This window comes from Gymnoscopelus braueri, assembly GCF_963280865.1.
Source record: "Gymnoscopelus braueri genome assembly, chromosome: 12".
Lineage (NCBI taxonomy): Eukaryota > Metazoa > Chordata > Actinopteri > Myctophiformes > Myctophidae > Gymnoscopelus > Gymnoscopelus braueri.
This window is the reverse complement of record NC_137614.1, coordinates 14,230,106-14,255,132: the sequence shown is the minus strand read 5'-3', so window position 1 is coordinate 14,255,132 and position 25,027 is coordinate 14,230,106. Positions and strand designations below refer to the sequence as shown.

The 25,027-nt window shown below is 42.4% G+C and overlaps 1 protein-coding gene across 2 annotated transcripts in view; it reads left to right on the top strand.

Annotated features, from left to right (window-relative positions):
• adcy6b (adenylate cyclase 6b) overlaps positions 1-23,949 on the top strand; it is a 54,320-nt gene extending 30,371 nt beyond the window's left edge. Inside the window, exons 6-24 of one of the 2 annotated variants that reach the window (XM_080443622.1) lie at positions 685-796; positions 2,653-2,780; positions 3,623-3,781; positions 3,986-4,127; positions 5,882-6,010; positions 6,630-6,658; positions 9,738-9,885; positions 9,994-10,091; positions 10,280-10,367; positions 10,526-10,642; positions 12,515-12,664; positions 13,078-13,253; positions 13,496-13,525; positions 14,594-14,626; positions 14,740-14,872; positions 15,552-15,815; positions 16,247-16,451; positions 20,114-20,238; positions 20,852-23,949. In XM_080443622.1, coding sequence (XP_080299748.1) covers positions 685-796; positions 2,653-2,780; positions 3,623-3,781; positions 3,986-4,127; positions 5,882-6,010; positions 6,630-6,658; positions 9,738-9,885; positions 9,994-10,091; positions 10,280-10,367; positions 10,526-10,642; positions 12,515-12,664; positions 13,078-13,253; positions 13,496-13,525; positions 14,594-14,626; positions 14,740-14,872; positions 15,552-15,815; positions 16,247-16,451; positions 20,114-20,238; positions 20,852-20,980 — 2,395 coding nt within the window. In that variant the 3' untranslated portion in view covers positions 20,981-23,949. The remainder of the gene's footprint in view (positions 1-684; positions 797-2,652; positions 2,781-3,622; positions 3,782-3,985; positions 4,128-5,881; positions 6,011-6,629; positions 6,659-9,737; positions 9,886-9,993; positions 10,092-10,279; positions 10,368-10,525; positions 10,643-12,514; positions 12,665-13,077; positions 13,254-13,495; positions 13,526-14,593; positions 14,627-14,739; positions 14,873-15,551; positions 15,816-16,246; positions 16,452-20,113; positions 20,239-20,851) is intronic. The other variant, XM_080443621.1, reaches the window with a different exon arrangement.
• The last annotated feature ends 1,078 nt before the right edge of the window (positions 23,950-25,027 follow it).

The window sequence follows — 25,027 nt, the reverse complement described above, 5'->3', positions numbered from 1 at the left end:
GACCATATTGTCACTGTCGAGCAGAAAGCTTGTACTTGTACGTCCAAAACTTTACTTACTTTTCAGGAAATGGAAAAAAATAACCTGTATTGGATCCAATGTAGTTATTATTTAGTCTCAAGCTTTTGTTAATCCTTGTCATTGGTTCAATATTTATAAAACCCACAGAACCACTTTCACTTTAAAAGACGCTTTGTGAACTTGTAGAACGGCTATTTTTGCTACATTTGTGTGACACTGTAGTGTGACAAAGTAGGGCATTCACTTACGAAAAAAACCAAAAAGAACATTAAAAAGTTGAAATATATACAGGTACAGTACAAGGTTTGCGATGTGCTCCTAGTGAGCCTGAGGACCCGGGTTTGATTCCGACCCCCGTCTTGTCTTACTTCTCTCCTCTCTCTCTGCCTGTGGTTTCCTGTCTCTGTACACTGACCTAACATAAAATGCCATAATCCTGACATTTTGGTAATATCTCTCTCTCTCTCTCCATCTCTCTCTCTCTCCATCTCCCTCATGCCCTGGTTGTCATAGCACAGGGACAGGAAGGAGGAAGGTGTTAGACTGTGGCTAAATTAACGCTCCTCTCATTGATCCGTGTCTCTGTCCTCTGTGTGTGTCTTTGTCTTCCTCTGTTTCGGCTTTGGTTACCTTGACCCCCCCCCTCACCCATCCCCTCCGCAGCATCCTGTTTGCAGACATCGAGGGCTTCACCAGTCTGGCATCCCAGTGTACGGCCCAGGAGCTGGTCATGACACTTAACGAGCTGTTCGCTCGCTTCGACAAGCTGGCCTCGGTGAGCACTATAACAACAACAACAATAACAACAACACTATTTTAATTTTCATTGCAGAACTTGCTACAACCCTTTTATTTGTCCACTTCTTGTCCCTGTGTTTGTCAAATCCTCTAAACCAGCAGTGGTGCATAGGGTTTCAGAGACAGGAGGAACCACTTTCAACATGGGGTCCCTATTTTGGGCATGTCATTATACGTCCAAAAATTATATTTTTGAAACGGGGCTTAAAGGAGAATTTTGCACTAAGTTTTTCTTACCTTTTCTATGATGTTATGATATTTTAGGATGAATGGTACAGTTGAACATTTTCATAACTCCATCCTGGGTCCGCCACAGCTTAAAACGTGCGCGGATAGGCCTTGCGTTAGATCACATATTTTAATAGCTTTTTTTTTTTTTTGATCTGACGTTCGTAGTGACAGAACACTGTCAAAAAAAAAGAAAAAAAAAGTCTCGCTAGACGAGATCTCAATCTCGTCTAGCGAGACTTAGATTATTATTATTATTTTTTTGGTTGCATAGTGTTCTGTCACTATGAACGTCAGATCTAAAAAAAATATGCGATCTAGCGCAAGGCCTATCCGCGCACGTTTTAAGCTGTGGCGGACCCGGGATGGAGTTATGAAAATGTTCTACTGTACCATTCATCCTAAGATATCATAACATCATAGAAAAGGTAAGAAAAACTTAGTCCAAAATTCTCCTTTAAGTGGGTAATGGCTAAACCATACATGGGCAACTGGCGGCCCAGGGGCCACATGCACCCCCCACCTTCACTTAATGCGGCCCGCAGGTTAATATCGGAATACTGATATATTATTGATTTCAGCTGTTCCAATTCCAAACATGCGAACATGACCCGCTTTAATTACTGTAGTCAGTAGCTTAGTAGCTCAGTGACTAGTATTAAAATTCTATTGTCTTTTTTTTGTCCAATGTATTTGTATTTAAGTTCAAAAAGTTAACTTAAGTATAACTAAATGCATTTGAAATTAAACAAAAAAATTACTTTTCAGGATTCCAAATCAAAAATATCAAAAATAGTAGATCTACCAGCTCAAAACACGATGCAGCGCGACGGGTTTTGAGCTTGTAGATCGGCTATCTTTGCTACTTTTGTGTGACATAGAATGGTGAAGTACAGCATTCATTTAAAATATGGAGATAAGAGGTGTCTGCCAAACAAAATTATGCAATGTGGCCCTCTGGAGTGAGTGTGGAAATATAGTGGCCCTCTCCATCATGAAAGTTGCCCACCCCTGGGCTAAACGATTGTCTGTCTGGACATACAGTAACATTTTCCGTCTCTTACTGTTTTTTGAGCCACTTGTTTATGTACACCTGCACAAGTTAAGTGGCGTACATAATAGACGGATAGATGGGGATCGACGTACGTCGGGGGTGAGGAACTGTTACGTTCTTTACGTCAGTGCATTCAGTGCATTCAGTGCATTCATAGTTTGACACGTTTCTTATGCGTGATTAGGGCCAAGAGGCTATTCATCCTCCAGAGGGAAGCAGTGAACGTACGTCAGGTTGAGCTCAGAGCTCAACCTGACGGATGACATAATCGACGGACAAACCCCCCATCCCCCCTCCCCTTTTTGGTCTCCCCCTCCGTTCCTTATGCTTACTTAAGGGTCTTACGTCGAGTATGAATAGGCCTTTACCTAACATGGTACCTGTGGAGAGTTACTTAAGCATTGTGTAACAAGTCATTTAGTATACACATTGTACTGTTCTGTATGGTAGAACATAAGCTGTATGTATGACATAAGCATGGTGTGTATTTGGTAGTATTAGGGTCTGATATATACGTGTGTGTGTGTGTGTGTGTGTGTGTGTGTGTGTAGGAGAACCACTGCCTGCGTATTAAGATCCTGGGTGATTGTTACTACTGTGTGTCCGGACTGCCTGACCCACGGGCTGATCATGCCCACTGCTGTGTGGAGATGGGTGTAGACATGATTGAAGCCATCTCGTAAGTCATACACACACGGACACGTGCGTACACACACACACACACACACACACACACACACACACACACACACACACACACTGCCAAAATCTTGACATTTTGATAATCTCTCACTCACTCACACACACACACACACACACACACACACACACACACACACACACACACACACATGCTTGTGCTACAGTGCAAGAACACATGCAATCGCACATGCAATCAACATGCACAACCAGTGAATAGACAATGGACATTAAGAAGATAATATTGTACTATTTATTTTATTTTTCTATCACACACACACACAACAAGTGCACATGCCACATGTATCACACACTCACTCACACGCACGCACGCACGCACGCACGCACGCACGCACGCACGCACGCACGCACGCACGCACGCACGCACGCACGCACGCACGCACGCACGCACGCACGCACGCACGCACGCGCGCGCACACACACACAACAAGTGCACATGCCACATGTATCTCACACACACACACACACACACACACACACACACACACACACACACACACACACACACACACACACACACACACATAAGCCACCACCAGACAATGTAGGATTTCACGGTATGGTAATACCACACAGGACAAGCACGACATTACATTACAACTGAAGGTCACACAGTGCTGTGTGTGTGTGTGTGTGTGTGTGTGTGTGTGTGTGTGTGTGTGTGTGTGTGTGTGTGTGTGTGTGTGTGTGTGTGTGTGTGTGTGTGTGTGTGTGTGTGTGTGTGTGTGTGTGTGTGTGTGTGTGTGTGTGTGTGTGTGTGTGTGTGTGTGTGTGTGTGTGTGTGTGTGTCTATGTCTACAGGCTGGTGAGAGAGGTAATGGGGGTCAACGTTAACATGCGGGTGGGCATCCACAGTGGGCGTGTCCACTGTGGGGTGCTGGGCCTGCGCAAATGGCAGTTTGACGTCTGGTCCAATGATGTGACACTAGCCAATCACATGGAGGCAGGGGGGAAGGCAGGGTAAGCCCGCCCATTCATGTTCTCCTACCTACAGGGTCACAAAGCATTTAGCTTAGTATTGATTCCACTTCTTCTGGTAGGCTGTTGTCACTGATGTATCTATCTGAGTCTTCTATGACCTTGTGTGTGTGTGTGTGTGTGTGTGTGTGTGTGTGTGTGTGTGTGTGTGTGTGTGTGTGTGTGTGTGTGTGCGTGTGCGTGCAGGCGTATCCACATCACTAAAGCCACACTGGAGTATCTGAACGGAGACTATGATGTGGAGCCAGGCCATGGAGGGGACAGGAATTCCTACCTGAAGGATCACGACATTGAAACCTTTTTAGTACTTGGCTGTAGTCAGAAGAGGGTCAGTGAACCACTTAAACTCTCTAGACCAGGGGTCTTCAACGTTTTTCAGGCCAAGGACCCCTTAGCTGAGAGAGAGATGAAGCAGGGACTCCCACTACATATTGTATATAATTGTGTTGCAGATTAAACTTTTCGTAGATTTCATAGATAGATGCATAGACTTGTTTGACAGCAGTGTCGTGTCAATAAATGTTTTTTGTTTGTTTGTTTAGACATTATCTTTTCTATTAATATGTTGGATTCATGTTATTTTCAGACATTTAGCCACTTAAACCCGCAATATTAGTAAACTTGACTTTCACTCTGTACTTGGTCTGCTGTTTTTCCCCTCTACACGAAACCCCTTTGCAGAAAATAGCCGATCTACAAGCTCACAACACGTCGCTTGTAGATCGGCTATTTTCTGTGAATGTTCCCCCTAGAATAGGGATGCTAGAGTTCAAGTGGTTAGTGTAGAAAAAGAAAGGCAAAAAGTTCCTATCGCACAAAGATTTGGCGGCCCCGCTGTAGTAACTGTAAGGACCCTCTAGGGGGTCACGGACCCCCTGTTGAAGACCCCTGCTCTAAACTTAGTAAGCTGGACCTGAGTTGTCTCTGCACTTGGACCGTTTTTTTTTAATGGATCTATTGTAGTTATTCAGTCACAAGCTCTCGATGCTTTTCACTGGATAAATATTTATAAAATCTATCTTTCAAATTGGCATCCCTATTTTGGGCATGTCATTATAGGTGACATTTTATAACAGTGAAAATAGCAGATCCACTATCTCTGCACTTCAGTCGTGTCTTCAAACGTGTCTGGTGGAATCACAATCATTGTCTCGAGTAGCCACAATCAGCTGCGTCTTTTGACACGGCGAGCACAGGCTGACATGGGGGGAAAGGAGGATTATAGAGAATCGAAGACTTCTCAAATTATCCTGCGTGATGCAACCCAGTTTCAAAATCGGTTAGGATTTGAACTCTACTGTGTGTGAGCGAGGGTACGGTCATACATCTGCATCAGAAGCGTTGTAGCTAAAGCACGTGAAGGCTCCAGACGTGTCATTTTCCAATGTCTTGTGGGCAGCTCCGGCTTTCTGATGTGTAGTTTGTTTGACCTGGAGTGGTTGGCTCACTGAAAGAAAACTACAAGCAAAATACCTGTCAGGCTGGGTCAACCGCGGAGCTTCTTTACTATTGGTTGATGTCTGGTTAAAGTTCATGTTGAAAGTATCGCGTCAATACGCTGCAACCTATGCCCGCATAGAATGGAAGTGAATGGGGCGCTAACGCTTCTGAAGCGTATGTGTGACCGTGCCCTTTAGCCCCGGTCAGACAATTGCGTCTCAGATGCGTCGTAGTCAACGCATTTGAAATACAAGCCGATGCGTCAGACACATTCGTTTCCCATGTTATCTTGTGGGGCTGCAAGAGTGCCTGTTTTCCGGTGTGTAGTTCGTTTTGACTTTTGTTGGAGCGGAAAGTGAAATGGCTGCCAAGTGCAGTCAACACGCAGCGCTTCTGTCCTATTGGTCTGTGCACGGTCAAGGTTCACCATTATTGTAGGCTCACAGCAAATCAACCCAATTAGAAACAGGTGAGACACATTCCCTGCATTCCAAACAGGCCAGCTGCACTGGGCGCCACCTCTTGACCCTCCCCATGCTGCCCACAACAAACCACACCCATGTATTTTTTTTTCAAAGATCAATTTGGGCGACTCAAAATATATGAGAATTTATTTGTATGTATGTATGGGTCCCATTACAGAAAGAAGAGAAAGCCATGATGGCAAAGATGCAGCGGCAACGCGCTAACTCTGTTGAGGGTCTGATGCCACGCTGGGTTCCTGACAGATCCTTCTCCAGAAGCAAGGATTCCAAAGTCTTCAGACAGATGGTGAGATACACGCTGGAAGCACTTAGCGCTCCGCACACCCAGCATGCACCAATTTTAACTTCTTAGCAGCTTTCACTATCCACAGGGTTTCATGCCAAAGTACTGTTTATCGTCTGTCTATGTATGAATCTACTTTCTCTTTCTATCTCTCTCCAATATGCAGATGTGAGTCTTGGTCTATCTTTCTCTCACTCTATCTGTATCTCTATCTCACTTAATCTCTCTATTTGTAACTGTCATTTCACTTCATTTTCTACCATTTCCATCACTCTCATCTCTCCTCTCCTCATTCTCTCTCTCCATCTCGGAGCGGTAGTGCCCTAGGGATGAGGAGGGTGTAATTTGAAGCCTCCAAGCTTTAATTAAAACATCAGCCTAGCTCTCAGGGATTAGCTGTACAGATGACTGTCTGTGAGTCTCTGTATTTTTTTTTTGTTTCACTGGGGTTTCACTCCAGCCATGTGACAATTTCTGTCTTTCTCTCTCCTACAATGTCTCTCTTTCTTGGTCACATTCTCTCTGACTCACCCGTCATCTCTCTCTCTCTCTCTCTCTCTCTCTCTCTCTCTCTCTCTCTCTCTCTCTCTCTCTCTCTCTCTCTCTCTCTCTATCTTCCCAGGGCGTTGATGAACAATCCAGTAAATATAAGTAAGTGTTTTGGCGCTAGCTGCTGCTATTGGTTTAACATTTTAGAGCTCACTGTTGATATTTTTGTTGTTGAGTATAAGACACAAATCAGTGGGCCAATATCTCTCTCCACTCTGTAGGCCAGTAGTCTCGTGTAGCCAGTCTACTATTCCACAATATCCAATGCTATATAGAGTCTAGAACTACACCCGTTGAAAGCTGTTTCCTGAAGCTGTCATCTGTTTGTCATTTCCGTTCACGAAAATATATTTGAAAACATCTTTGAAATATATTTTTTAATTTCCATTCCTGATAAGCAGCAAGCTGTATATGCTTCAACTAATTAGATTTACATGAAGGAAAATGTACGTAACTGCCAAGACGAAACTGAAGAGGTGGGACATCCGCTTTATTGTCTCCGCCGTAGGTGAAGAGTATGTTTTCGCTTCGTCCCGCCGTGTGTGAGCAAACATTGTTAGCCAAGCTAACATTGGTCAAGCTCCACGTGACACGTGTCAATATGTTGACACCAATGCCTTTGATTGGCTAGAGGGACGCATGACGAAATAAAATCCTATAAATAGGTGTGTCACTTCAAAAAGCCGTTTACGTTTTTGAAGTGAGGTAAGACAGGATCAATCAGTCTTGATTGGAACAGTACCTTCCAGTCCAAATCACCCGTCCGTGCGTGTGTGTGTCCCTCTGAGAACACCTAACATTGGTCAAGCAAAGGCGCAGAAGGCCAAAGCTAAGAAAGCATACTCATCTACAACAGTAACACAGAAGAGGACTATAGAGTTGAATTGATCCCACAACAAGGCCGAAGTCTTAATACTGTAACAATTGGCCGCCTTGATCAAATACATTATGTAGCACTAGAGAAAACTGACATAGATCAAACACACCAATCAACTGCTGAAACTGTTCAAGACAATGAAGATGAAGAAGACAGACAAGCATTTGAACAAACCAGTCAATTACGAGGACTCCCATATGACACATTGCTTCAAGAAGAACATCTTTTAGATGCAGACACTACATATTCAGTCGCCCCTGCAGAACACCAAAAACCAAGCGCATTCTACCAAGACGACCCGTTCTACCAAGACGACCCGTGCTATTAAAATAGCACGGGTCTGCTGGCGGAGACTTGTGCTCCGAGGAGCACATTTTCTAGTTCCCGGATTGTTTTCAGCGCTTCCAAAGTACTGTATGACGGAAGCTTTTGAAAATTGTGGGAGACAACAGTCTGGCTCGAGAGACTAGTGGGCCAGTCAGTCGAGGACGAAAAAAAACAAACAGCCGTCTACTGGCCCCACATGCAGACCAGCCCACCAGGAATTCTCCTGTTACTCCCGATGGTCAGTCCACCCCTGGCTGTCTCCAGGTGGCGGAGACATGCTGGAGGTGGGAAGCTGCGGCCTCCTGGCAGCTCTGACTCATCCTGCCCTTCACAGAACCGGCCAGCTCCCACACGTACACAGGCACACAGACACACACAACATCAAATACCCCAGCCATCCCAACCATGGATTGTTTCAGCTGCTACTGTCTGGCAAGCAGTTCTGCAATATCGAGGCTTGGACTAACAGCCTTCGGGACAGCTTTTTTTCTACCAGGCAACCAGGCTTATGAACAATAGACATTAACATACTGTTGCCTGTCTACCTGTTATTAATCTCTCAAGAACAGATTCAGAGCTGCACTTGAATCTGTCGGGAGCTGTTTTGATAACCCATGCACATTGGCTACAAGTGGGCGGGCCTTCAGATCAGGAAGCAGGCCGCGCTTTACCCAATCAAATGTAGTGGGCGGGATTTACTGTCTGTGCTCGCTTCCCACTGAAAACAAACCGAAACTCATTTAACAATAGCGTCCTCGAAGCCGACAAAACCACGGAAAGATATTCACATTTTAACTTGTTCTTTCATCATAGAAACAAGTGGGCTTAGAACCAAAACGATCCATGTTCTTTGGGAGAAATGGTGTTAGTGTTCTGTGGAGAAATATTGTTAGTGGGAATGAAAACATAGGCGCACCACCGGAAGTAGAGGGCTGAAGGCATGTCCAAACCATAGATATGGTCCAAAACCCGGTTTCCAGTGAGCATGGGGCCAGTTAATGGCCTCCCCCAGAGTAAAATGCAAAAGTGAAAAACAGCAGAGGGCGCTGTTTTTCCTTTTTATTTGACGATTGGTTCCCAGATTGACCTGTTATACTGTATATACTTACTTTTAGGCCCGAAAACCCGAAAAAGCAGAAAAAGTGTCATGATGTGCTTAATCTCCTCAAAGTCACTTATGCAGCAAGCTTTGAACTGAGCTGCATCCAACACATACATTGCCATTTCCGTCGGCCTTACCGTTGGGCTGCTAGGGGCATTTAAAACAATTTTTTTGCGGGTAATAGATTTTATTAACTTTTTTCTTCATGGAACCCGAGGCTCGGCCTGGCCCGACTAATTAGCATAGATTTTCATGTTCTATACTATTTGCCTGTAATTGACTTCCAGAATTAGTAAGAGGGGCCTATATTACGAATACAGCATCTGATCAACCCCAATTGGAATCCCATGTTGAGGGCCCTCTATAGAGTTGATATCCCAAAGCAATTTCACTTCTGCCCATACGGAGTGCCACAAATGCCAACATTTGTATTATGTTGTAGACACGCTGTTTACCCCCCCCCCCCCCCCCATCTTCTTCGGGTCCTGACGGCCTTAACCCATGTATTACACAGCCTTGGATAGCCAACTCGGCCTGGCGGAGATATGTGCTCCCCGGAGCGCCCCTTTCTAGTTAGTTATTTTGGATGTTTTTGCCTTGTATACTTGTATAATGGGAGGTTACAATAAAGATCTTGGGGCTTGAACACACACACACACACACACACACACACACACACACACACACACACACACACACACACACACACACACACACACACACACACACACACATACACACACATACATACATACATACATACATACATACATACATACATACATACATACATACATACATACACACACATATATATACACACACACACACACACACTCACAGAGTGACCGGTTGTTCTGTCTACTCTGTAATAGCCGCTGTGCTCAGGAGGCTCTGAACCCAGAGGATGAGGTGGACGAGTTTCTCGGCCGTGCCATCGATGCTCGGAGCATTGACCAGCTGAGGAAAGACCACGTCAAGAAGTTCTTTCTCACCTTCCAGACCCCCGATCTCGAGAAAAAGGTACGAAGAAATGGTGAAAGTTAAGGGGAATTCCTCCAAACCACATTAAACACTAAAATGGCACTAAAATGGCATACAGTATGACCTGTTCCATGTTCTCTTTCACAGTATTCCAAAAAGGTGGATGATCGTTTCGGCGGCTATGTGGCCTGTGCACTCCTTGTCTTCTGCTTCATCAGTTTCATTCAGATAATCATCTTCCCGCAGTAAGTCATTTTGTCCAATCTAATACTAGATTAGATCATCATGGCAAGCCTTTCCCAAAGGAGGAAATTACTTTTTGTTTTATTTTGGTGATTTTATTCCACGAACGGGAAATACAATCCTGTTATTTCTTTATGAGGAGGCAACAGTTGTAAATCCTACTAATAACCCTGATTGTTCTCTTCCACAGCACGCCGCTCATGCTGGGTTTCTTTGTCACCATCTTCGTCATCCTCATCAACATTCTCTTCATCTGTGCCATTTACTCTTGCATTAAAGTAAGGAGCCTCTCCTGTTCCTCTGGAGTCACACTGCACATATAATAATATATAATATATATATGTAATATATCTTTTGCATGTGTACAGTTGTGCAAGCTAAGGTCTGTGTCAGTAATATAAATAATGCTTTGTTTTTTTTCTTCTCTACACTCCAGATCTTCCCAGCTTTCTTGCAGACGGCTACCAAGAAGATTGTCCAGTCTCACACCAACAGCACAGTGGTGGGAGTCCTCACCATCCTCCTCCTCTTCATCTCTGCCTTTGTCAACATGGTAGGGTTCTCCTAATTTATTTGTCGCATGATGGTGTCGCTTACCGAAAATAACTTTCAAGCTAACAACGTGAAGAGGTGGTGAAGAGAAACAGAGGGAATTCAAGGTAGGGAGGAGGGATGACATGGGGATACTGTACACCAGTGGTTTCAAACTGGGGTCCGTGGAACCCCAGGGGTCCTTTTTGGAGTTCCAGGGGGTCACCAGCAAAATATAGCTTCAAAATCAGTTTAGCCACTTTAACCCATATACATCTACAAAGCGTTGCATTGCGGTGCGTTGTGAGCCATTAGATCTGCTGTTTGCATAAAATCTTGAAATGTATTGTTACATTTGGAATAGATCGTGTATTGGGGCCCCTGGCACAAAATATTTTCAGATGGGGGTCGTCGGCTAATAATTACATATTCATTTGGTGGTCGTTGACATGAAAAAGTTTGAGAACCACCGCTGTACTCGTCCTAACCAAGGAAACTTTTGAAAGGAATAGTCGTTCAGTCCGCACTCTAGATATATTATAACTCTATGGGATGCGCCATGACACTCATGGGTGGCAAACCTTGCACCGGAAGTTCAATTAAATACATTGCAGTGGGTGGAACCGGCTGGACCAGGTCATGAACAAACATTATATCTGAATGATTGCGACCTTTGTCATATAATCGTTTCGGGAATATAAAAGAAGACATATCAGAGGTTGTTTTCTAATCACTTGATTTTTGATGTGCACAGTACATAATTTTATTGAGGCATCTAAACAGCGTCAGGTATCATTTTGGTGTTGAATCCTGTACATTTTTCTTCACCTGCCACAGTTTTGCAAATTCCGATGAGATGGTGGTACTGCAAATGTGCATTGGTTGCAAAACAAATATGGCTGATTTTGGACTGTACTTAACTTTCGAACCGTACACAAACAAAATATTTTTTGTTGAATCTATCCATTTAAAGCTACTTCCATTTGTACTAGATCAATAAAATAAAAAGGCTTCATGTGCTCCAGTAATTTGTTTTCATCTTATTTTGTGACACACCTCCTCCTAAACTGTAGGTTGCCAAACTGTGGATCATTATTGGACCAAAACTGACATACAGTTTATTGATATTTTTTTTATTTTAAAGATATTGACCATTGAACTCATGGCATGGCTCAGCACATAAATAGACCAAAGATAACGCCGTTGGGCCAATCATAACAAAACAAGCAGGATATGTCGAAGTTGGTACCTGAAAGATACCTTAATGTATAATTCAAATCGACCACTAGGGAGCACTAGAAATGCAAAAAATGGATATAATTACAAATGGTTTGAGGACCCAGTTTGAATCTGACCCTGCATTGTCTCGCATGTATCTCCTTTCTCTCTCTGCCCTTGGTTCCACTTTCTGTCTCTCTATACTGACCTAATGAAATACAGCTTAAAACTCAAAAATGTAAATAAAAGCAATTCACAGGATATGTTTCATAACACTGTTGAATTTGTTGATGTCGATGTGTGTACAATTATTTAGAAATCACCCAATAGGGGGAGTCACCTGTTCCAAACATGTGAACTGGCCTGGTGCAGATTTGGCCATAAACAAGTTGTCCAAAAATTACGAAACTAGATTTATATATTTAATTAAGCTGTCAACAAAATGCTTATGAAATTTAACAGTAAGAAATGACGGCATTGTCAAAAAAAGGGCATGGCCTGGCAGTGTGGCACAAGCCTGGCCTGGTAAATTAATGAGCATCTGTCAGATCGATACTGGTGTGGGAAAGTGCCTCGCAGCTCTCAACGTCTCAACAGTGCGTGTTTCAAATACCCCTGAATCGCGACTTTTCCGCTATAATTTTTGGGTTGTTCTTTTCACTCCTTTTCCTGCCAGTTTACCTGTAACACAGAGAGCCTCCTGGACTGTGCATCAGGAGATCCTGATGTCCCAGTAACTATATGCCTGCTGCACAACCTGACTAAGACAGCAGAGGACGGCTTGACCCTCTGTCCCAGCCGGGGCAACCCCTGCCATTTCCCTGAGGTCAGCCTGTGTGTGTGTGTGTGTGTGTGTGTGTGTGTGTGTGTGTGTGTGTGTGTGTGTGTGTGTGTGTGTGTGTGTGTGTGTGTGTGTGTGTGTGTGTGTGTGTGTGTGTGTGTGTGTGTGTGTGTGTGTGTGTGTGTGTGTACACAGTATGTATGTTTTGGTGTGGGTGGCTGTATGTGTGTGTGCACTCACAACATTCCCCTGCCGAGTGCCTACATGTTTACTTGCTTACAGGAACACATTTCGTTCCAGTGCAATGGGTAACTTTATTCCAGTCACTGAGTCTATCTCGGTGACTGGTGAGAAAATGAAAAATATTTGAAAACTGGGGTTCCCCCAAAACTCTATAGCTCTATATAAGGACGCCAGGTTTCAAGTGGTTAACATCTCTCCTCTCCTCTCCTCTGCAGTATTTCAGCTACAGTGTACTGCTGACCCTGCTGGCCTGTTCAGTGTTCCTCCATATCAGCAGCATAGGGAAGCTGGCTCTCATGCTGCTCATCCAGCTCGTCTTCCTCCTGCTGGTGGAGTGGCCTCATGTCACTCTGTTTGACAACGCAGACCTGCTGGTCACAGCCAACACCCTGTACGTGGCCTGCTTGGTTGACACACACACACACACACACACACACACACACACACACACACACACACACACACACACACACACACACACACACACACACACACACACACACAGTAACACATACAGTAACACATACATTTGAGTGTCACGCTCACCTGTTTCACTCTTCTCTTCAAATGCACTTGATCTATTATTTAAATCACCTCTTTTATTGAATATGTCATTCTGTTTTCTTTCCTCAGATTTAATGATTTTAATGATACAGAGCAATGGTAAGTTGCGTTGTGTACGTATTGTGATTTGTATTTTCCCTTTTTCCTGTTATAATTAAGATTACAATTACAATTTGGGCAGTTAGCACACGCTCTTATCCATAGAGCGACTTGCAAGTACGAGACGATCAGTGAAAGTGGACCCGAATGCAGACACAGACAATGGAATGAAGTAATATAAAGGGGTTTATTTTAAGGGATGAAGGGGAATGAGAGCGGCAGGCAGGCAGGCAGGCAGGGCAGAGGGTAGACAGGAGACGGGATGGCTGAGCTGAGCTGGATGCTGGATGACAGAGCTGAGCTGAGCATGACTGGCTCAAGGATACGCTTGAGGGTTTGGCAGCTGAGGTGAGTAGACAGGCAGGCAGGCAGTCAGTCAGGGAAAAGAGGGAATAGTGATCCTGGAGGCATAATGAAACATGGTATGTACAAGTAAGCAACCATGAAGAATTACTAGTCTGCATACACAATTATGGACCGGCCCGATAGCAACAATCTGGCAATATATGGATGGAGGACCAGAGTTGTATAGTCGATGGAAGGCAGATGTGCAGCCTGAACAGGTGCGGCGAATGTGCAACAAACGGGAGAAAGCCCGGAGAATGCCAGTGTAACGCCCAAGTTTCAAACCTGGGTCTCTCATGTAGGAAACTAAACATCTACCGCTATTTAGATGTTATGCTTTTGGGGCTGAGCTACTCTACCCCCCCAAACGGGACACCCGATCCGGTTTACGGCACAATGTAACACCTGAGATTCGACCCCGGGTCTCCCGCATGGGAAACCACAGAGCTACTCTGCTCTGCTATACCAGGAAGGAAGCAGACCACACACACACACACACACACACACACACACACACACACACACACACACACACACACACACACACACACACACACACACACACACACACACACACACACAGAGGAAACAACTACAGCCAGAGGGAAACAACTACAGCCACGGCATGGCCGTGACATTTTCTATAAAAGCATAATTCTAATGATTCTAATGGCCCTGTAGTTTGTAGACAGTGATAAGTTCCCATGTCTGTTTGTTTTCCAGGCCCAACGATGCAAACGAAACAGCACATGAGTGGTAAGCAGCTGTCACTCGATCTCTAGGTGTTAATACTGTATCTTCATGCATTTTCTATAACATTTCCCCTGCAAGAAGTTGATATCCGTACCTCCATCTTTCCCTCCAAACAGCCTGGAACACATGACCAAGGTGCCCCTTAAGATCATGACCCCTGTCATCCTCACCGTGTTCGTTTTGGCTCTCTACCTGCACGCCCAACAGGTGGAATCCACCTCACGCCTTGACTTCCTCTGGAAGTTGCAGGTACAGTAGGTCAAATAGAATGTGTGCCTTGGGTTTTTGTGACAACCACAAATTATTATTGCAATATACAACCATACAATCAGTACACTAATTTCCCAATACAGAGACAACTTCTATAAACAAAAAAATATTTTAACCTCTTTTAATATATATATATATATATATATATATTTTTTTTACACACACACACACACACACACACACACACACACACACACACACACACACACACACACACACACACATACATGCTAAAATAGCCTAGCTTCATGCTCACAACCCGTCACAGAACTTGTTATTTTTTTATTTGTGAAGTCGTATTATTTTTATTTGGCATTAGTAAATACATATAAACCAAGTGATAAGTGTGATGATGATAACACATGTTATAGAGGCTAATTTGCATGGATATGAATAGAGGTGTGCCTTCACATTTTGACTTGGTGTGCCTTGGCCACAAAAAGTTTGAAAACCACTGCTGTGTAGAGTGTTCAGAAGTGAAAGACGATGAAAGCGGCAGCTAATGCTATTAGCATTAACGAAAAGTTTCAGTCAGTCAGTCCTCCTTTTCCCCTCACCTTCTCTACCTCTACATCCTATTCAACCACATCCCCCAACTTGTTTTACTCCCTTCCTCTACCTCTTCCACTCCCTCCTCTCCTCTCTTGTCCTCCCTCAGGCCACAGAGGAGAAAGAGGAGATGGAGGAGCTGCAGGCATACAACCGCCGCCTCCTCTACAACATCCTGCCCAAATACGTGGCCGCACACTTCCTGGCGCAGGAGCGTCGCAACGATGAGCTGTACTACCAGTCGTGCGAGTGCGTGGCCGTCATGTTCGCCTCCATCAGCAACTTCTCCGAGTTCTACGTGGAGCTGGAGGCCAACAACGAGGGCGTGGAGTGCCTCCGTCTGCTCAACGAGATCATCGCTGACTTCGATGAGGTGTGAGGAGGAAAGGGAGGGTGAAGGAATGAATGTAGGGCTCTGCAACTGTCGATTATCTTAGTGATTATTCTATCGATTACTTTTTCAATTCATCGAGAAGCACGTATTTGATATAGTATATATATTTTATACTGTATATGACTGAATCGACACACAAAATATGTTTTATAGTCGACTAAATCAGTTTGTCCACTTAAGCCCTATTTAATACTTGGTTGCACAACAGTGTCACACAAAAACAAGGAAAATGTTCCGATCTACAATCTCACAACACGTCACATCGCTATAGTTTGTGAGCTATCGGTGCAATCGGTGTTGTTGTTATGTCATCATGTCTAATAACACACTGTTGACTTGGAAGCGAACATTACATTGTGGTTCATCTCCTTGTTCCACATTTTCATAACATATTGATCTTTTATCTACAGATCATCAGTGAGGACCGGTTCCGTCAGCTGGAGAAGATCAAGACCATCGGCTCCACCTACATGGCGGCCTCCGGCCTCAATGAATCCACCTACGACAAGGAGGGCCGCTCTCATATCCTGGCGCTGGCCGACTATGCCATGAGGTTGAGGGAGCAGATGAAATACATCAATGAGCACTCCTTCAACAACTTCCAGATGAAGATAGGTAATGATCAACATCTCACACCAGAGGCATGCAACTACTACTAATGCTACTAATACTGCTACTACTACTACTCACACTACTACTCAGTGTTTGGCATAATGCATTACTATGTAATATATTGTAATATCATTACTTTCCCCAGTAACGAGTAATGTTACTGGGGAATTACAATTGCAAAACGCAAAAAATATTACAGTTATTAATCCAAGAAACACTCTATTACTGCGTTACCAGAACGTGATTAGTATTTTTTTAAATCTAGATAGGCTATATTAACTCATTGAGTGCCATTCACGTGTTTCACGTGTTTTACCGCTATGGTGCAACGTGCCGTGTTTTTGAAAAAATAGTTTAAAAAAAAGAACCCAAGATATCATTATCTGAAGATTTGCAGCTCCATCCACTCCTTGTTTAACTTATAACTGAAAAGGCTATATCTCGCTTCCTAAGCACTTTTCTTTTACTTTGAAAAAAAAATCGCACTGGCCAGAAATAGCCAGAAATAATTCTGGCACTCAGTGAGTGACTATAATTTATAATCTATTGTACGACGTTCTCACATGCGAAAAAAAGAATGCGTTGTTACAAGCTAACAGCGCATTGTGATGCAACACGTTGCTAGCTTGTAGATCTGTTTTTTAAGCATGCGCCCTTGGGCAAAATGATGATGTGTACGTGCGCCCACTGTGCTAGATCAGTGCAGGTCCATGGGTAGGTGGTAGTTCAAGTCACATCGGCTATTTTCCAAGAAGATTAAGTAAGGATGGAGGATCAGGCTTACTTTCAACACCTAGAATTGTCATTATTTTGAGTTTGTCTCAGTCAAAGATACGAAGAGGGCGCTCGGGTGGCGCAGTGGTAAAGTGCCTGCCTGCTGAGACTGGGTGTTCGAATCCACCGCGGTGCATCCGGCTTTGTCGAGCGTCTATACGAACACAATTGGCCGTGTTCGGGGGAGGGAAGCCGGGTGGGGAGGGTGATATTTGTCACTGGACTGGGGCAGACACCTGTCAGCAGGGAGCGTTGGGCGGGACGGAGTAGGACTGAGGCTTTACGTCCTCCCGGTGCTGGCTCCTTGCTGGCAGGTGAATCAGTAGGATACAACAGCAGTGACAACACACAAATGTGTGTGAGGAGGAATTAATTGGCATAACGACTAAATTGGGGAGAAAAAAGGGGTACAATTTAAATTATGAGAAAAAAAAGATACAAATAATATAAAACTGGGAATTAAGTGTCTCAAGGAGGAGTAGCTACCAATTTCTGCAGGAGTATGGCACCATTATGAAGCCGCTTACAGCAGCATTGGATATCTTGCAAGGGAATAACTGTTATGGGACTTGCGTTGAAACACACCCTCTCACGGATGACAGCTGTCATTGTGAAGGTAAGCCTATATTCCTAAACTTCTTTTGCTTATTCGCGCCATTCATTAAAAGAGGGTGAAGATCGAATATGCTACAATATTTGTTTTTAAAGCAGTCACTACAATTATCAAAACTAAATAAATTAAATCCATTATATTCATCATCACCAGAAGATTAAAACAATTAAAGGTGTCATTAATTAAAAGCCTTAAAAGCCTAAAACCTAATTAAATCTATAGATCGTACATGGGAGGAAGGATGGTTTACAGCATGTCTACAGCAAATAGCCTGTATTACAACATCAAAATGATTCAACATTGTGTGTGTGTGTGTGTGTGTGTGTGTGTGTGTGTGTGTGTGTGTGTGTGTGTGTGTGTGTGTGTGTGTGTGTGTGTGTGTGTGTGTGTGTGTGTGTGTGTGTGTGTGTGTGTGTGTGTGTGTGTGTGTGTGTGTGTGTGTACGGCGGGGGGGGGGGTGTTGTCGAAAGTAATATAGTATTATGACTAGTAATGTAACTAATTACTCTTTCTTGACACCAGGTAATAAGTAAAGTAATATATTACTACTAATAATAATACTAAGTCCTGAGTTTATGTTTTATTTACTGTCCGAAGGTATACTGAATATTTGCACAAACTGAGTGCTTAATGTCCATTTACTGCTCAGTAAGTTTATTGGTACCCCTACTTAGCAATAAAGTGTGGCTGACTCTGATTATAAAACTCTTCTCGACATTGTTCTTTGGTGAGAAATCCTTTGGTTGGTTGAAGGAAAACTAAAAAAGTCTACTTGCTCAAGACAAATTACATAATGTTTGAAAGTCATATAACGGAACCAGGTCACTATGTATGTTTTGTACGGGTGTAACAATACTCGTATAAAACACATATCCTGGGTTGAAGTTATATTGTGTTGATACTTGTATTTCTGTTTACCAAAATCAAATCAAATTATTGAGCAGTTCAGTGTTTTGGAAACACTCTTTCTTTTTTCATTAACTTTGGACGATGTGCTCTTTGCGCCGTGTTGTGAGCTTGCAGATCTTCTATTTTCACTACTTCTTAAACATTTGTTTTCAAATTTAGGGAATTTCTTTGATTATTTTAATTTTATTCATGAATTATTTCTTTTTATCTTTTAATTTGTTTTCAACTCATGACAATTCGTGAATTGTTGTGGAAATCTTTAGAAAATATTTTTAAATAATAATAATTAATGACAGAATCTTGGAAACAAAAAATAAAGGGATATTTACTCGCGACCCGTGAAAATGGATCCGCGACCCACAAATGGATCCCGACCCACTGTTTGGGTGTTCAGTGCTCTACGCCATAGATAGAGCGACCACCAACAGAACATCAGCAGGTTCCCTGTGAATTATGAGGGCGATGACAAGAGAGTGGTCAATAAAAAGACAACGGTATGTCGTATCTGCTACCCAAGTTACACAACAGTAGGTTACGTCAGCCGACATCACCCCATTGTGTCAAACAAGGAGCAACACACGCTACAAACCCTCCCTGCAGCATTTAGGCAGCCATACCCACCTGATATCACCACAGCATTTGGTACATTTATTGCCACCGGATATGAGACGTACTCTGTATCGCAAAACACAGGCTTTACAAACATGATTAATGTAATTGAGCCCTGTAACACTGTTCCTTTTTAAGCTCATTAAAAACAGCATAGTTTATTTTATTTTTATTTGTTTATTAACTCATTCACTGCCACTGACGTAAAAAACGTAATTTGTCCCGTTTACCAATCCTGCCACTGACGTAAAAAAAATATATATATATTTTTTTTTTAGTTTGTTTTTTCAAATTTGACCCAAAGACCAAGGAGATATGATTGTTTAAAGATCTACACTCCCATCCACTTCCTTGTTAACTTAAAACTTAAAAACCTTTTTTTCAATGAAAAATCTCTGGCAGTGGGCAAACGCAGCCAGCAATAATTGTGGCAGTGAATGAGTTAACTACTTCAATGCCACATGTAATTTTTATAAAGAGCTGTTAAAAAATATATATATTATTTTTTACCTGTATGCTGCTAAGAAGACCCCACAGAAGATGGGTCATGTATAATAGCTCCAACATGTTTCATAGTCTTAAAAGATCATACTTTATTTTTATGATCTTAGTACTTTTCATAACTTTAATAACTAACTAAAACAAATCAAGGACATTTCTCTGGCCGTTCTACTTTTTTTCTGTATTAAAAAGGTACTAAACTGACACCTCTGTATCGTATCGAACCAGGCTGTGAATTTTGTGAATGTTTTCTTGTCAGGGCTGAACATGGGGCCAGTGGTAGCAGGAGTGATTGGAGCCAGGAAACCTCAATATGATATTTGGGGAAACACAGTGAACGTGGCCAGCAGGATGGACAGCACAGGAGTTCCAGACTGCATCCAGGTATAGCACGTCGACTCTACCTCAACAACCTCCCAGTCTTAATACTGTATAATATTACACTATTAGTATTCATAGTAGCAGCATTGTTTGTGTTTTTTAATTGTAGGAGAGGCAATTCTGACCCACTGTGTGCAAATGACATACTTTTAAGTCAAATGAAATTGATTTGTGATCAATGACCCTACTCCCTTGTCCACCTACTTTATGGAATCAAATTTTTTTAATCACCACACACACCCTGGGATACAATCATTCTGTTTTCCATTTTGAAATCAAATGGCTGAATTGGTTTCTTGGAAAAATCAGAGCAGTACTGCCATCTGCTGTTCACTGTGTTGCTGCAGATCAGAATGGTGCTAGCCAGTATAGAATGGGTAGGCCTGTACACAACCACTTAACATCAAGTGTAATTGCTACATATATTTTGCACTGACATTTCAAACACCACTTTTCATGCAAGCTGTCACAGATTCCTTGTCGTCCATTGACACAGAGGAAAAGCCTGCATGTCTTGCAGCAAGCTTGGACAAATACATTACTTCCCACTGTCATTGTAAAGCACAAGAGTGTCTCTTTCATGGCCTAGATATCAAATGTCTTTGACCTCACCCAGGTTACCACGGACCTGTACCACGTGCTGGTCAACAACGGCTACCAGCTGGACTGTCGAGGCCTCGTCAAAGTGAAGGGCAAGGGAGAGATGACCACCTATTTCCTCAAAAGCGGCCCCCCGGGCAGTTAAAGAACAGCTCAGCCGACCAAACTGGCCGCATTGGGACTCGCACTGCACTGAGAAGAAGAGTCCAGGGAGACGCTTCAGAGACGGTCCGCAGCTCAGTGACAAGCACTGAACCACGCTGCAAAACACACTGGGGACAGACACCATGGCTGAGATGGGACACGCTTGGCCTGTCTGTGTGCTCTTGTGTACTCAGATGAGCGCCCGCGCGCACACACACACACACGCACACGCAACCACACACACACACACACACACGCAACCACACACACACACACACACACACACACACACACACACACACACACACACACACACACACACACACACACACCACTCAAGCTTGTTCTAGGCTTGTTCTAGGTTCTTTGAAGGCCCCCCTCCCACTCACCCTCCAAGCTGCTTGAGAAATCAGTTGCCTTAGAAGGAAGTGACTGGTTAGGTTTGTAAGCTACAGTACGGTACAAGTACGTCATCCAGATTCATTATTTATTTATTTCTGCAGAAGGTTTTGTTTTGTTTTGTTTCGTTTTTTTGTCTTTTGGGGACGACCTTGTAACAAGACTACGGGACATATGAGAATATGCAAGGAGAAAGATGATGGATGAAGATGACCAAAGAACAAAATGTTTGATATGATACACCACTAGACACGTCTGGCAATCCTGTTTGAAAATGTCTGCAGGACTGAACAGCTATCTTTATTTATTATTATTATTATTATTATTATTATTATTATTATTATCATCAGTTTTTCACTTTTGACAACAAAAGGCCATGGTAACTTCACTGTCGTTGATGCAGTGCAACCGCTTATTTTGTTTTGGACTGGATATATTCATGAAGGAAAACAAACGTACACACAAACACACACAGCCGTCTTGGCTAGGATTAATGTGTTCTTATCAGGTCCTCTATTGTTTCACCCTCCTGACAGTTAGTTGATTCAGAATCCTGGCCTATGTATTTTTGGTACAAGGCAAAAATGTCGGAAGTTTTTGAAATGAAGGAAAACGGTTGCATTAGTACCATGGTACTAAATAAAGATTGTTTCTGTTAGGAGAATTTTTATAATTGTGTGCGTGTATGTGTGCACTGTGTGCGTGTGTGTGTGCGTGTGTGCGTGTGTGCGTGTGTGCGTGTGTGCGTGTGTGTGTGCGTGTGCGTGTGCGTGTGCGTGTGCGTGTGCGTGTGCGTGTGCGTGTGCGTGTGTGTGTGAGAGAAAGAGAGAGAGAGGGCTTACAGAAATGCTGTTCTTTGTCATATGAGGGGGCATAACCTTTCACTGTGAGGTTTTTATGAAACTGTATGACAAATGCTTTCTTGCCAAACTGATTGCTGCAAGGCATGTTTTATATTATACTTTGGAGTTGTGTCCATTCCTGATTTGTAACAAGACTGCGGTCTGATTTGTCAGTTGATTAATTAAGGAAGAATTATGTGTACTATGCCTTTTATTGGACTGTGATATTCTGATTTTCTTCATTCCATCCTAGGTTAACTAAAAGCCTGATCTTTGTTTTGTTTTATTCCTGGATTGTGTTACAAGATGTGAGCATAACCTGGTTGTCCAGGTGGTACCAATTTACACTGGGTCAAGGATAAACTCTATAGAAAGTATTTGTCTTTTCACAAGCAATTGCCTTGAGGTTATGCAATTCCAAGGTCCAGGTGCTTATTGCACCAATAATGGCAACAGTAGACATCAGTATTTTATAGTATTTGGTAGGATCTGGCACATGTATCAACCCAAACTAGTCTTTTGAAGTGCTAATCTAATGAATGTAAGTTTAGGTAAAAACATCCATGCCCTTAATGACACTGCTGTTGGAGAAAACCACTCATTTTATTGCCAATATCACTGGCAGAGGGGCTGAATCACTGTATTATGTGAAGTATAGAGGTCAAATACTGATCTGGTGTCAGGTTTGCTGAGGTGTTTTAAGGTGTGTGTTTTTACATTTGGATGACCTTTGTTGCTTTGACACTACATAGAAGAAATGGCGGAGCATGGTGGAATTATGCTCATTTGTTAGCCTCTTTTCTCTCTCAGCCTGAGCCAAATGCTGCCTCGTACTCAGGAGGCCCACAGGCTGCTAATTGTCTGTTACTGTCTTCAAAATGAAAGGCCAACAATAAAGTACTGTTTCACTGTCCATTAAAAAGACTATTGGCAGAATTAGAAGACTTAAGCCTAATTTATGCTTTGCAGTATGATGGTGATGCTTGCCAAAATTCAGTGAGTACCTTAGGCTTTACTCTGCTGATTAGATTTTTCCCTTGGATACAATAAAATCAATAAATGGCTGTTTTGCATTAATCCTGATGTATCTAGTCATATCAACTGTCCTTAACACATTGTTACACAGCATACCTTGCTTATTTTTCTTTTATAATGTGCATTTGATTTTCACGTCAATCAACAGTCTGCAATCAAGATTTCTACCAGTGGCAGTAACTGGAGACACTACTAAGCCAGAGCCAGAGTGCTTCTCCATTTTCTGAATAAATGAGTGTACGGTTTCATGACGGTGATACTGGAGAGAGTATTTAATTGCTTTTGCATGAATAATGGATTTCTGTTGAGGTAACGGGTATGTTAACTTAACCGCACTCAATGCAGAACATTAATTAAACTATATGAATTCTGTGCATAATTACCATGATAGTTGAGGAATATAGGCCTATCCTCTGTCATCTCTTGGGAAGTACAGTAAATGTAAATGCAGGATATATGCTGCCTTGTGCTTTACATTGACTTTACAGCAGTGGTTCTCACCCTTTTCTGAGCTCTGGACCACTAGCCTATTTTGCCCCCCAACTCCACCTACCAACAGTAATATGTATAGGCTACAATAGATTTTGTAAGAATGCATATCACAGTCATTTATATATTTTTAAAAGATTAATATTTAACAATGTTAAATCCAGCAGCAGACCGAAAATAGACTATATACAGGCTCACAATAAGCTTGTAGTAATCAAGATCTACTATTGTCAGTACCTGTATATCAACAAGTACCTGTATATCAAGCTTAAGTAGCCAATACACAAAAAGTTTCTTAAATGTCGTCGCCTTGCTAAACGAATGGCCTATGTCATTTTTTTAAGTTTTTCAGGAAAAATAAAAAACTGATCCAAAACAAAACTATATGATATTTCTTAATCATTTCACCCAAAATGTTTATAACAAATTATGACTATTTAAATAGAAATAACACTGTCTGTCAGTTATGTAACATAAGAGATTTAAATAGGTTTAAATAGGATTAAATCTGACTTTTAATGGCCTAAATCAGTAAATAATTCAGTCACAAAACCATGTGACTTAGGCCAAAAAAAAAGCCTATTTTGGCCTAAGTCACACTAGGGAGTTAGGCCATTATACTAAAAGGGGAGTGAACAGCATGATCCTTTTCAATTAGGAGATGGGCGATTTTAAGAGGTGGCCAGTGTCATGAGGAGCTGACTTAGGCAAACATATCGTTTTCCTCAAAAAATTACTTAGGCCATTAGTTTAGCAAGGTGACGATGTGATACTTACAGTATGAAGCATATATTTTTTTTTTGGATGCATTTAACAAAAGTACAATATATATATATTTGCAGTGGTGTAATGTTACTAAGTACATTTACTCAAGTAGCCTACTGTACTTAAGTACAATTCTGAGGTATTTTCTACTTTACTGGAGTATTTCCAATTTCAGTACTTTTACTTCTACTCCACTACATCTCAGAGGCAAATATTATACTTTTACTCTACTACAATTTTTTAAAACTTTAGTCACTAGTTAGTTACTTTGTAGATTTTTTACTATTATTACAAAACATACATTAGCCTACCCACTTCAGACCTATATACATCATTTTGGCCATTTGAAAATAGCCGATCTACAAGCGCTCAATGCATGCATCGTGACGCATTGGGAGCTTATAGAATATCTGCTATTTTCTAAAGATTCTTTGAATGTTTTGAGATTTGAAAACATGTGAAATGGGACATTCTGCATAATGAGTACTTTCTACGTTTGGTACTTTAAGAACATTTTG